Source organism: Rana temporaria, chromosome 6 (genome assembly GCF_905171775.1).
Source record: "Rana temporaria chromosome 6, aRanTem1.1, whole genome shotgun sequence".
Lineage (NCBI taxonomy): Eukaryota > Metazoa > Chordata > Amphibia > Anura > Ranidae > Rana > Rana temporaria.
In genome coordinates this window covers 1,677,291-1,688,028 of record NC_053494.1, presented here as the reverse complement: position 1 = coordinate 1,688,028, position 10,738 = coordinate 1,677,291, and the positions used below count along the sequence as shown (strand labels likewise).

Genomic DNA, 10,738 nt, shown 5'->3' with positions numbered 1-10,738 from the left:
CCTCATACTGGATCTGTAACATTCCACCAAACGTTTTCCTACATTTGTGTTTTCCATGTTCTAATGTTGTAGAGATGATCCCTCATCCCATCACACAACCCTCTGCTTGTCCTTCCAACACACAGTCAGGCATGGTGGTGGGAGTATAAAAAGAAAAAGACGTCGCGCTAAATATGTCTATTGGTACAATGCACTGAAACCAGCGCCAAGAATATGCAAAAAAATGTGTGACAAATAATAAGCACAATGTGAACAACACCAAAAAATATGAACAAATGAGAGATAAAGTGCAGAGTTATGGATGAACCAAAATCCACCATAGAGTCCAAAACTGAAGAAGAGTGTTCACAATCAGTATTCTCCCAGGTGTAAATGATTCCCAAAACGTCCTAAGAAAGAGTGATGATAGAAGCACCTCCACCACGATCACACACTGCCTCTTACCGGAACTATATGATCTCTTAATTACAGGAGATCATATACAGCATATAATGATGGTATCCTTAAGACGTATCTCCAGCACGGGACAATCACAGTGATGGATGGCCTCAAACAATGTGCCGACAAGGAATATGCAGGAAGGAAGAGGGAACTCACATAGCATAAAATCCTCAAATTTTAATGGATAAATAAAAAGATGTACACTTACATCGATTCTGAAAACATGGAGCATCTAATAAAAACAAGCCGGCCGCCGGGAAAGCGCTGCTGCAGTCAGTGGCACTGTGTGGGTGGTTTTAACCTTTTTTCGGCTGCTAGTGTGGGTTGAAAGCACCCCGCTAGCGGCCGAATAGCGCCGCAAAATTGACGGCAAAGCGCTCTTCCCCAACAGCTGCCCCCCACCACCTCTTCCCCAACAGATGACCCCCACCACCTCTTCCCCAACAGATGCTCCCCCACCACCTCTTCCCCAACAGATGCCCCCCACCACCTCTTCCCTAACAGATGCCCCCCACCACCTCTTCCACAACAGGGAAGAGGTGGTGGGGGAATTTGTTGTGGAAGAGGTGGTGGGGGGCATCTGTTGTGGAAGAGGTGGTGGGGGGCAGATGCGTAGCGCATCACATATACGCTACGCCGCCGTAACTTAGAGAGGCGAGTACCGTAATCAGAAAGAACTTGCGCCCTAAGTTACGGCGGCGTAGCGTAAATGGGCCAGCGTAAGCCCGCCTAATTCAAGTTAGCAAGGCAGTGGGCGTGTTGTATTACAATGAGCCGTGACCCCATGCAAATTAGGGGCCGAACGAACGGCGCATGTGCCGTCCGTGGACGTATCCCAGTGCGCATGCTCAAAATCACGTCAGCTAGAATGCCTAAGATACGTCAAACACTGCCTACGACGTAAACGTGACTTATGCACAGCCCTATTCGCGTACGACTTACGTAAACGACGTAAATTTCGACGGGTGTTCCGACGTCCATACGTTACCATGACTTACCCCTGCTTTATGAGGGGTAAAGTTACGCCGGCCATACGCCTTACGTAAACAGCGTATAGTAATGCGCCGGGCGCAAATACGTTTGTGAATCAGCGTATCTTGCTCATTTGCATATTCGACGCGTAAATCAACGGAAGTGCCCCCTAGCGGCCAGCATAAATATGCACCTAAGGTACGACGGCGTAGGAGACTTACGTCGGTCGTATTAAGCCAAAATTCAGGCGTAACTTGTTTTAAGAATACCGCGCATAGATACGACGGCGCATCTTTTAACTTATGCGGCGTATCAATAGATACGCCGGCGTAAAACGTTCCTGAATCTGGCCCCTCGTGCCCCTCGGGAATGAGGTCAATTGATTTCTAGTCTAATAGCAGTAAAGAGAACTCAATCTTTCTCCATAGTGACCAATCAGGTTTATTTTTTTATTTTTCTAGGCAACTGAATTTGTTTAAAATATGTTTGTTTGTTTTTCCCCCATTTTCTGTTCTCCAGTTTGTATAAATTTTCCCCGGCACAGGGTGCCAACCGTGCAATGCTGGAAATCAAGAAGTTGATGGAAAAGGCGGTTGAGTTGACAATGAAAACTTGTAAGATCTGAAGGGAGATTGGAGACATTTCCAGAGAAAAGAGGACAAAGTCAACAGACCCAAATCTCTCAGTGTTATCCAAACCCGACTACAGACTAGACATGTGAAAAATTCATTCATTTTCATTTTCGTTTCATTCCTTTTTTTTTCATTTTTGGGTCATTCGTTATGATAGAAATAAAAAAGAAAATGTAAATTTGAAAATTCGTAAATATGTATATTTGTAAATTCGAAAATCTGAATATCCTTAAATTCGGAAAGCCGAAAAATCGAAAATCGTAAATTCAAAAATTCGTAAATTTGAAAATCCGAAATCTTTTCATTCGTAAATTTGAAAATCCGAAATTCTGAAATTCAAAATAATAACTAACTATTAAATTATAGGTACTGTAATTTCCTTTCAAATTTGGCTGTTAGTGAACGTAAGGAATACAAATGTATCCAAAGTTACAAATTTTCCGAAATAAAGAATGTTGCATCTATACAAATGGAACAGAACAAATTAATAATTAATAATAATAATAATAATAACAAGTTTTATTATTATTGTTATTTATTATTATTAATTCATTACATTCCATTTGTTTAGATACGGTATTCATTTTTTTGGATAATTCATAACTTCAGATATATTTTTATTCGTTCACTACCAGCCAAATTTGAGGCAAATTTGAAGGAAATACCTATAATTTAACAGATAGTAATAGTTAAGTTATTTTTAATTACCGTATTTATCGGCCTATTGCGCGCCCTGGCGTATAGCGCGCACCCCTGAACTTGAAGAAAAATTCCTGAAAAAAAAAATACTTACAGTTTGGATGCCCCTCGTCGGTGTCTTGCCCGTCGTCCATCGCGTCCATCGGCAGCCTCGTCCGGTCCTGCGTCCTTCTGCGGCCATCGTGGTGTTCTCCCCGCTCGATCCCCGCTTCCCGCGCTGAGTTTGAACCACTGCGCCGGCATATACCGAGCGCAGTACACTCGGGTATAGTCGGGCAGGCTCAGCTCTTCTCGCGTAAAGGACGTACAGGATGCACAGGACGTGACCGCGAGAGGAGCCGAGCCTGCCCGACTATACCCGAGTGTACTGCGCTCGGTATATGCCGGCGCAGTGGTTCAAACTCAGCGCGGGAAGTGGGTATCGGCGTATATCAGGCACCCACGATTTTGCCCTGATTTTCAGGGCAAAAAAGTGTGTGGTATACGCCAATAAATATGGTAGTTATTTCAGATTTTCACATTTTCAGATTTTTGTTCTTTTAGAATTTTCAAATTTCCAAATTTTTGGGATTTTTTAATTTTCGGATTTCTAAACTTCCAGATTTTAAATTGTTGTAAATTTGTAAAATCGAAAATTTGAAATTTCGTAAATTTGTACGTATCAAATTTTCAGAAAAATTAATCAAACAGGTTTTCATTCATTTTGATATTTCTGAAATTACGAATTGGTCGAAATTCTAAAAAAAAACAGTTAGGAACAAAACGAGTTGCACATGTCTAGTATCGGCTGTGTAGTGTAGGAGCACTGAAGATGTCCTATGATCTGTGGACATAGATTGGGTCTTTAGATGATGTTCTCCATCAGATGGGGTAATTCCATGGATGCCCAGATATAACACTATGGCGTAAGAGAAATCAGAGCACCAAAGCAGTTTGAAAACTATTTTTATTTGACACATAAAAATCAACACATTACAGAGGCTCAACAATCCCCCTTCATCGGGGCTTATGTATTGTTAGGAAGTATGTCAGCCTTCTGGATTATGGTTCTTCGAGGGAGATACAAATTTCAGGTGAATGGGAGGCCCAACTGAAAAACCTCAGAAGTACCGTATATACTCGAGTATAAGTCGAGTTTTTCAGCACATTTTTTTTGTGTTGAAAATGCCCCCCTCGGCTTATACTCGAGTCACCTTTTTGCGACTGATCTCCCGGATTTTGGGGACCCAGTACCGGCCAACTGTGGGTACTCCCATGTTAAACGTCAGTCTAGTCATGGACACAGTGAGGCATGGGCACAGTGAGGCATGGGCACAGTGATGCATGGACACAGTGAGGCATGGACACAGTGAGGCATGGGCACAGTCAGGCACGGACACAGTGAGGCATGGGCATAGTGAGGCATGGGCACAGTGATGCATGGACACAGTGAGGCATGGACACAGTGAGGCATGGGCATAGTCAGGCACGGACACAGTGAGGCATGGGCACAGTGAGGCATGCACATGGACACAGTGAGGCATGGGCACAGTGAGGCATGCACATGGACACAGTGAGGCATGGGCACAGTGAGGAATGCACATGGACACAGTGAGGCAAAGTGAGGCACAGTGAGGCATACAGATGGACACCCTAGGCTTATACTCGAGTCAATAAGTTCTCCCAGTTTTTTGTGGTAAAATGAGGTGCCTTGGCTTATACTCGGTTCGGCATATACTACAGTATATACGGTAAGTTTTAGCCATCCCAGTTAATTGTTTATAAAAAAGCTGGATGTGTTTCTAAATTCACAGAATATAACGAAACATTAATATTTATAAGTGATAACAGCTTAGAAAGCCAATAAAGGAAACACATGATTGTCTTTTTTCCCAGTTGGAGTAATTTGGACAATGCTGCTTTACAAGGGTTCTTGCCTTTCTCTAGAACTGTGGGGTTTGGGGCCCTGTATATGAAGGTTCCTAAATGTTTCTATTAATGTTTTTCTATTGCTTAAATCTTCTTAAGCCTAACTAACTGTAGCGGACTGCTCCTGTTGGGCAGGCGCTGCTTTAAATTTAGAGGGGGTCTGAGTGTTAGTTGACTCGGACTTGACCCATGGCTGTGCTGGGAGTAACCACCAATGTTGGTGTTATTACCACTCCAGGCCAAAGGGTGGCAGCAGCAGAGTCAGGGTGTATTGGGTGTTCTCCTCGGTAGCCAATCAGTGGGAGCGATTGTCCCACTGTGCATGCTGGGGAGAGGTACTTCAGGGGTCATCGGTCTGTCATCCCACCACCTCGTGGCCCACCTATAGAGCAGAGTGGGCTGCCATCCACCCACTCCACTCACTGTGGCCCGCGACCAGTTACCAAATTGCTTAAGTGGCCCTTGCTCTTCAAAAGGTTGGGCACCCCTGCATTACTGCTTATCTCCTCCAATACAGAAGTGAGCTCTCAAATGCTGAGCTCAGAGCTACTGCATCAGAGGAGAGAAAGAGCATGTGAGAGGTTTTGAACCATAGAACTCCTGTGATGATGGAGGTGGGCAGTAATGACTAGGCCTCATTTGGCAATATCCTGGTGGAGTACTCCATTCAGGCTTTGAAGTTAAGTAAATGGCCTGACAGAATGTTGGCTCAAACTTGCCTTGCATACACACGGTCACACAAATCTTGTCGGAAATTCCAACCGCCAACAACGCGGTGACGTAAAACACGTTTGACAAGCCGAGATCAATGAAGTTTAATAGACCGGCTTTTCTGCTTGATTCTGAGCACGCATGTTTTTTTTGCGCGTCCGAATTGCATACAGATGAGCGTATTTTCCAATATAAACTTTTTCCGTCTGAAAAATAGAGAACCTGTTTTCTATCTTTTGTTGGTGGAAATTCCGACAGAAAATATCAGACTGAGCCTACACGCGGTTGGAATTTCTGACAAAAAGCTCACATCTGACTTTTCTTGTCAGATTTTCCGATCGTGTGTACACGTCATTAGAAATGGTATGGTAAACCCCTCTTAGACATGATATGGTAAACCCCTCTTAGACATGCTATGGTAAACCCCTCTTAGACACGATATGGTAAACCCTTCTTAGACATGATATGGTAAACCTCCTCTTAGACATGGTTTGGTAAACCCCTCTTAGACATTGTATGGTAAACCCCTCTTAGACATGATATGGCAAACCTCCTCTTAGACATGATATGGCAAACCCCTCTTAGACATGGTATGGCAAACCCCTCTTAGACATGATATGGTAAATCCCTCTTAGACATGGTATGGCAAACCCCTCTTAGACATGATATGGTAAACCCCTCTTAGACATGGTATGGCAAACCCCTCTTAGACATGGTATAGTAAACCCCTCTTAGACATCATATGGTAAACCCCTCTTAGACATGGTATGGTAAACCCCTCTTAGACATGATATGGCAAACCTCCTCTTAGACATGATATGGCAAACCCCTCTTAGACATGGTATGGCAAACCCCTCTTAGACATGATATGGTAAATCCCTCTTAGACATGGTATGGCAAACCCCTCTTAGACATGATATGGTAAACCCCTCTTAGACATGGTATGGCAAACCCCTCTTAGACATGGTATAGTAAACCCCTCTTAGACATCATATGGTAAACCCCTCTTAGACATCATATGGTAAACCCCTCTTAGACATCATATGGTAAACCCCTCTTAGACATCATATGGTAAATCCCTCTTAGACATCATATGGTAAACCCCTCTTAGACATGATATGGTAAACCCCTCTTAGACATCATATGGTAAACTCCTCTTAAACATGGTATGGTAAACCCCTCTTAGACATGGTATGGTAAACCCCTCTTAGACATGATATGGTAAACCTCCTCTTAGACATGATATGGTAAACCCCTCTTAGACATGGTATGGTAAAACCCTCTTCTACATGGTATGGTAAACCTCCTCTTAGAGAGTTGTCCCCAGAACAGGTTGTTCCTATTGGAAGATTTCCCCTCTATTCCTGCTCTGCTGACAACTTTAGGATTTTCTCATCACTTTCAATCCCAGTGTTATTGATCACTGGGACAAACTGAGAAGGTAAATGACCCAAGTGAGGAACACAGACAGAAAGTAAAACATGATAGAAGAGGAAAGACCTATAGCAAAGACATTAGTCAACTTTAGTCAGAGCTGTACAGTTTGTCTACAGACGCCTATTATTTGTATAGGCATTTTTTTTTGTAAAGGTGAACTTACCCTTTTAAGTAACATTTTACATTGATCACTATCACACTATCAAACTAAAATGTTACAGAATATATTTAGACATTCAAATTAAGGATCCTCTACATTTTAAGTCTCTGTGTTCCTCCGGCTTCTGGTCCAGAATCTTCTCACAATGATCCTTCTCAGCTTGTTGCTGGCCTGGAAGATGATGGCGGCCTCCACCGATGGAGATAATAATTGTAAATTCCAACAGACTATATACAATGGGGAATTTTGAAGGAAAGTGTCCATCTGAGACATGCAGAATAATGTAAAAATGAGAAGTAAGAAGAAGATGGTCCTCAGTGCCGTGACATGAGCCTGAAGATTTGGACGTGTTGATCCCGAGTCGTTATTCTTCACCCTCCAGACGTGTCTGAGCAGAAAGGAGAAAGTGAGGACCAGACACAGAAGACTAAGGCAGAATGGAAGAATGCAGCCTATGGCATTTGCAGAAATAAAATAGGAAAACACTTCATGGAACCAGTTACCAGAGGGTTTTGTACTGTTCTCAGATAACTGGATACCTTCTGCATTGACAGCCCAGAACCGTGGGACAGTCACCATGAACATCCCAAGTGCTGTCAGGAATAGAAGGCGACTCAGGAAATTGGACACAATTCTCTTTATCCAGATGAAGAACCCATAGCTGAGATTGGTGATGCTGGTACAGTAATGAGCCGAGAGCCAGAAGGTCAACCAGAAGTTGTAATATGTCAGGAAGGAAGTTGATGTGTTCATAAATCCATATACTGGTCTAATATAAAAGATTTCCAGACACAAGACATAGAGCATTGCAGGTAAACTCAGCACACACTGGAGGAGAATATTCACAATTCCCTTCCCCAGAAAGATCACATCGGAGGGACTCAACTTCCCTTTCTTTCTGATGATCTCCAGATTACCCATCACAATACAAGTGTTAGAAGGGATTGCCAAGACCAGTCCCAAGACTGAACAGACTAACATTGATAATTGCAGAGACATCATGTTGAGGTTTGGTGTGATCTCCGGAAAGAGATGACGGGACACGTCCAGTGATAGCAGACAGAATGATAGAATTAGAGTTGGAATTATGGAAATAGTCTTCAGAGATCCGTCTCATGATTGACTTTGCATAACCGGGATGGATTTCATTGCAATGCCGACATGTAAAGTACAGAACATCCCGTGTAACACAATCTCTGACTCATTTCCATTCTACTGAAATAATTCACCACTTCAGGACTGACGCATTCAGTACTATGACTATTGATATTCCAGTTTCTAGTGACCATATTCCCTCCTTCTATACACTGAAACTGTTTCTGGCATAAAGACTGGTGACCTTACCAAGAAATTGAACCTATAAATTACACTTTTATGGCACATTAAAGCGGAGCTCCACCCTAATTCAAAGATTATCTTAATATTACCGCTGATATTAAATATGCTTAAAACGGATATTTTTGTTTTCCATATGTGTACAGTACCGTAATATTCCTGTGCCTTCCGGTCTGAACAACTGCGGGTACAGTTCGGACATTCCGTCATTTCCCTTTCCCCGCACTGTGCTATGGGAGCTTCTCTCCTAGCTCCTAGTGTTCAGCGTGGAGCTTTGATAGCAAGTATCGCACGATTTCGGGGCGGTAAAGCTTTTAAAGCTAACGGGGAGCCGCGGCGTCAGCGTCTGGGTTGCCATCACAATGGCAGGCATAGCAATTTAAATTGCTACGCCTGCCGTTGTGATAGTAACACAGACGCTGACGCCGCGGCTCCCCGTTGCGAGCGCGCATGCGCTAGATAGAGCGGTGGCTGCTGGGACAGCAGCATCACCGCAACAAGGAAGTGCCTGCCTGTGGGCTTCTAATGCCCAGAGTTAAAATGGCAACGGCACGAACAGCGTTATATAAGTGTATATTGCACACAGACTGACAGAGGAGTGGCCGTAGGACACAGGAAATGTGAGTTTATAATCGCAGTGCTAATAACCATTTAACTAGCCCCCAAAAACAAAAATCTTTTTTGCGTGGGAGTTCCACTTTAAAGTGGAGCTCCGGCCACAATTTCACTTTTTAAATATAAATACCCCTGTAATACACAAGCTTAATGTATTCTAGTAAAGTTAGTCTGCAAACTAAGGCCCGTTTTGTTAGGTTGTTACAGCATTTAGATAGTTTATATATAGAAATAGACTGGGGCCATCTTAAGTGTGGGCATCATGAAGCCAGACTGTATGACTTCCTGGATTTCAGCCTTGCAGCTCTCGCACACGCTCAGTGCTGCACAAGCAGTGTAATAGGTTTCAGTCAGGTTTCCATAGCAACGGGAGTGTTAGAGGAAGTTGCCGTCCCTTATCTATGCAAACCTCTCCTCCCCTCCAGGAACCAGTAAATATACTAAATCATTTGTTTCTATGCATATATATCTACATAACAAGATTATATCTATCTATCTATCTATCTTTTGTTATATATGTATCTTGTGGTGTGTGTGTGTGTGTGTATACATATACTAAACACGTGCGCCGTCAATAAATTCCATTTTTTTCGCTTCGCATTAGCCGTTATTTCGTATTTCGTGCCCGAAACTCAATTTTCGTTAGATTCGTTCACTTTTCATAAAAAATTACTAACATTCGTTATGATGAATTTAAAAAGCTGGACGCTTAAAAAGGACTAATAGTATCTGCTGTGATCATTATGAGGGGTTCCCACCACCCCTGTGCTGTGCTGAGTTCCTGGGGCTGTACTTCAGCTGTGGTCATTATGAGGGGTTCTCACCATCTCTGTGTTGTGCTCATTATGAGGGGTTCCCACCATCCCTGTGCCGTGCTCATTATGAGGGGTTCCCACCATCCCTGTGCTGAGTTCCTGGGGCTGTACTTCAGCTGTGCTCATTATGAGAGGTTCCCACCATCCCTGTGCCGAGTTCCTGGGGCTGTAATTCTGCTGTGCTCATTATGAGAGGTTCCCACCATCCCTGTGCCGAGTTCCTGGGGCTGTAATTCTGCTGTGCTCAATATGAGGGGTTCTCACCATCCCTGTGCTGTGCTGACTTCCTGGGGCTGTACTTATGCTGTGCTCATTATGAGGGGTCCCCACCATCCCTGTGCTGTGCTGACTTCCTGGGGCTGTACTTATGCTGTGCTCATTATGAGGGGTCCCCACCATCCCTGTGCTGTGCTGACTTCCTGGGGCTGTACTTATGCTGTGCTCATTATGAGGGGTCCCCACCATCCCTGTGCTGTGCTGACTTCCTGGGGCTGTACTTATGCTGTGCCCATTATGAGGGGTTCCCACCATCCCTGTGCTGAGTCCCCAGGTCTGTACACCCGCTGTGCCCATTATGAGGGGTTCCCACCATCCCTGGGCCGAGTCCCCAGGTCTGTACACCCGCTGTGCCCATTATGAGGGGTTCCCACCATCCCTGTGCTGTGCTCATTATGAGGGGTCCCCACCATCCCTGTGCTGTGCTGAGTTCCTGGGGATATACACCCGCTGTGCCACATTAAGAGGGGTTCCCACCATCGCTGTGCTGTGCTGAGTTCCCAGATGCGATGCGCGATGTTATGGTGGCAATGTGCTGTGCTGGGGGAAGGAGGAAGCAGGAGGAACTCAGCACAGCACAGGGATGGAATAGTAGTGATCATATTGACATATTTAATATTCATATTGGGTAGACATAATTGGTACAAGCAATTACAATTGATACATTTAATGGACATACAGATCAAGTGAACATAATTATCCTAATAAATATAGGTATTAAAAACAGTTGATAAAAT

General features: G+C 43.9%; 1 protein-coding gene across 1 annotated transcript; it reads right to left on the bottom strand.

The window, feature by feature from the left end:
- Positions 1 to 7,059: 7,059 nt before the first annotated feature.
- LOC120942752 (taste receptor type 2 member 40-like) lies at positions 7,060 to 7,962 on the bottom strand. The gene has a single exon (XM_040355678.1). It carries the CDS (start codon positions 7,960 to 7,962, stop codon positions 7,060 to 7,062), a length of 903 nt encoding a protein of 300 aa, XP_040211612.1.
- Positions 7,963 to 10,738: the final 2,776 nt, after the last annotated feature.

What these genes read in the sequence shown, in the direction of transcription:
- LOC120942752 (XM_040355678.1), bottom strand. Translation starts at nt 7,962, where the DNA reads ATGATGTCTCTGCAATTATCAATGTTAGTCTGTTCAGTCTTGGGACTG.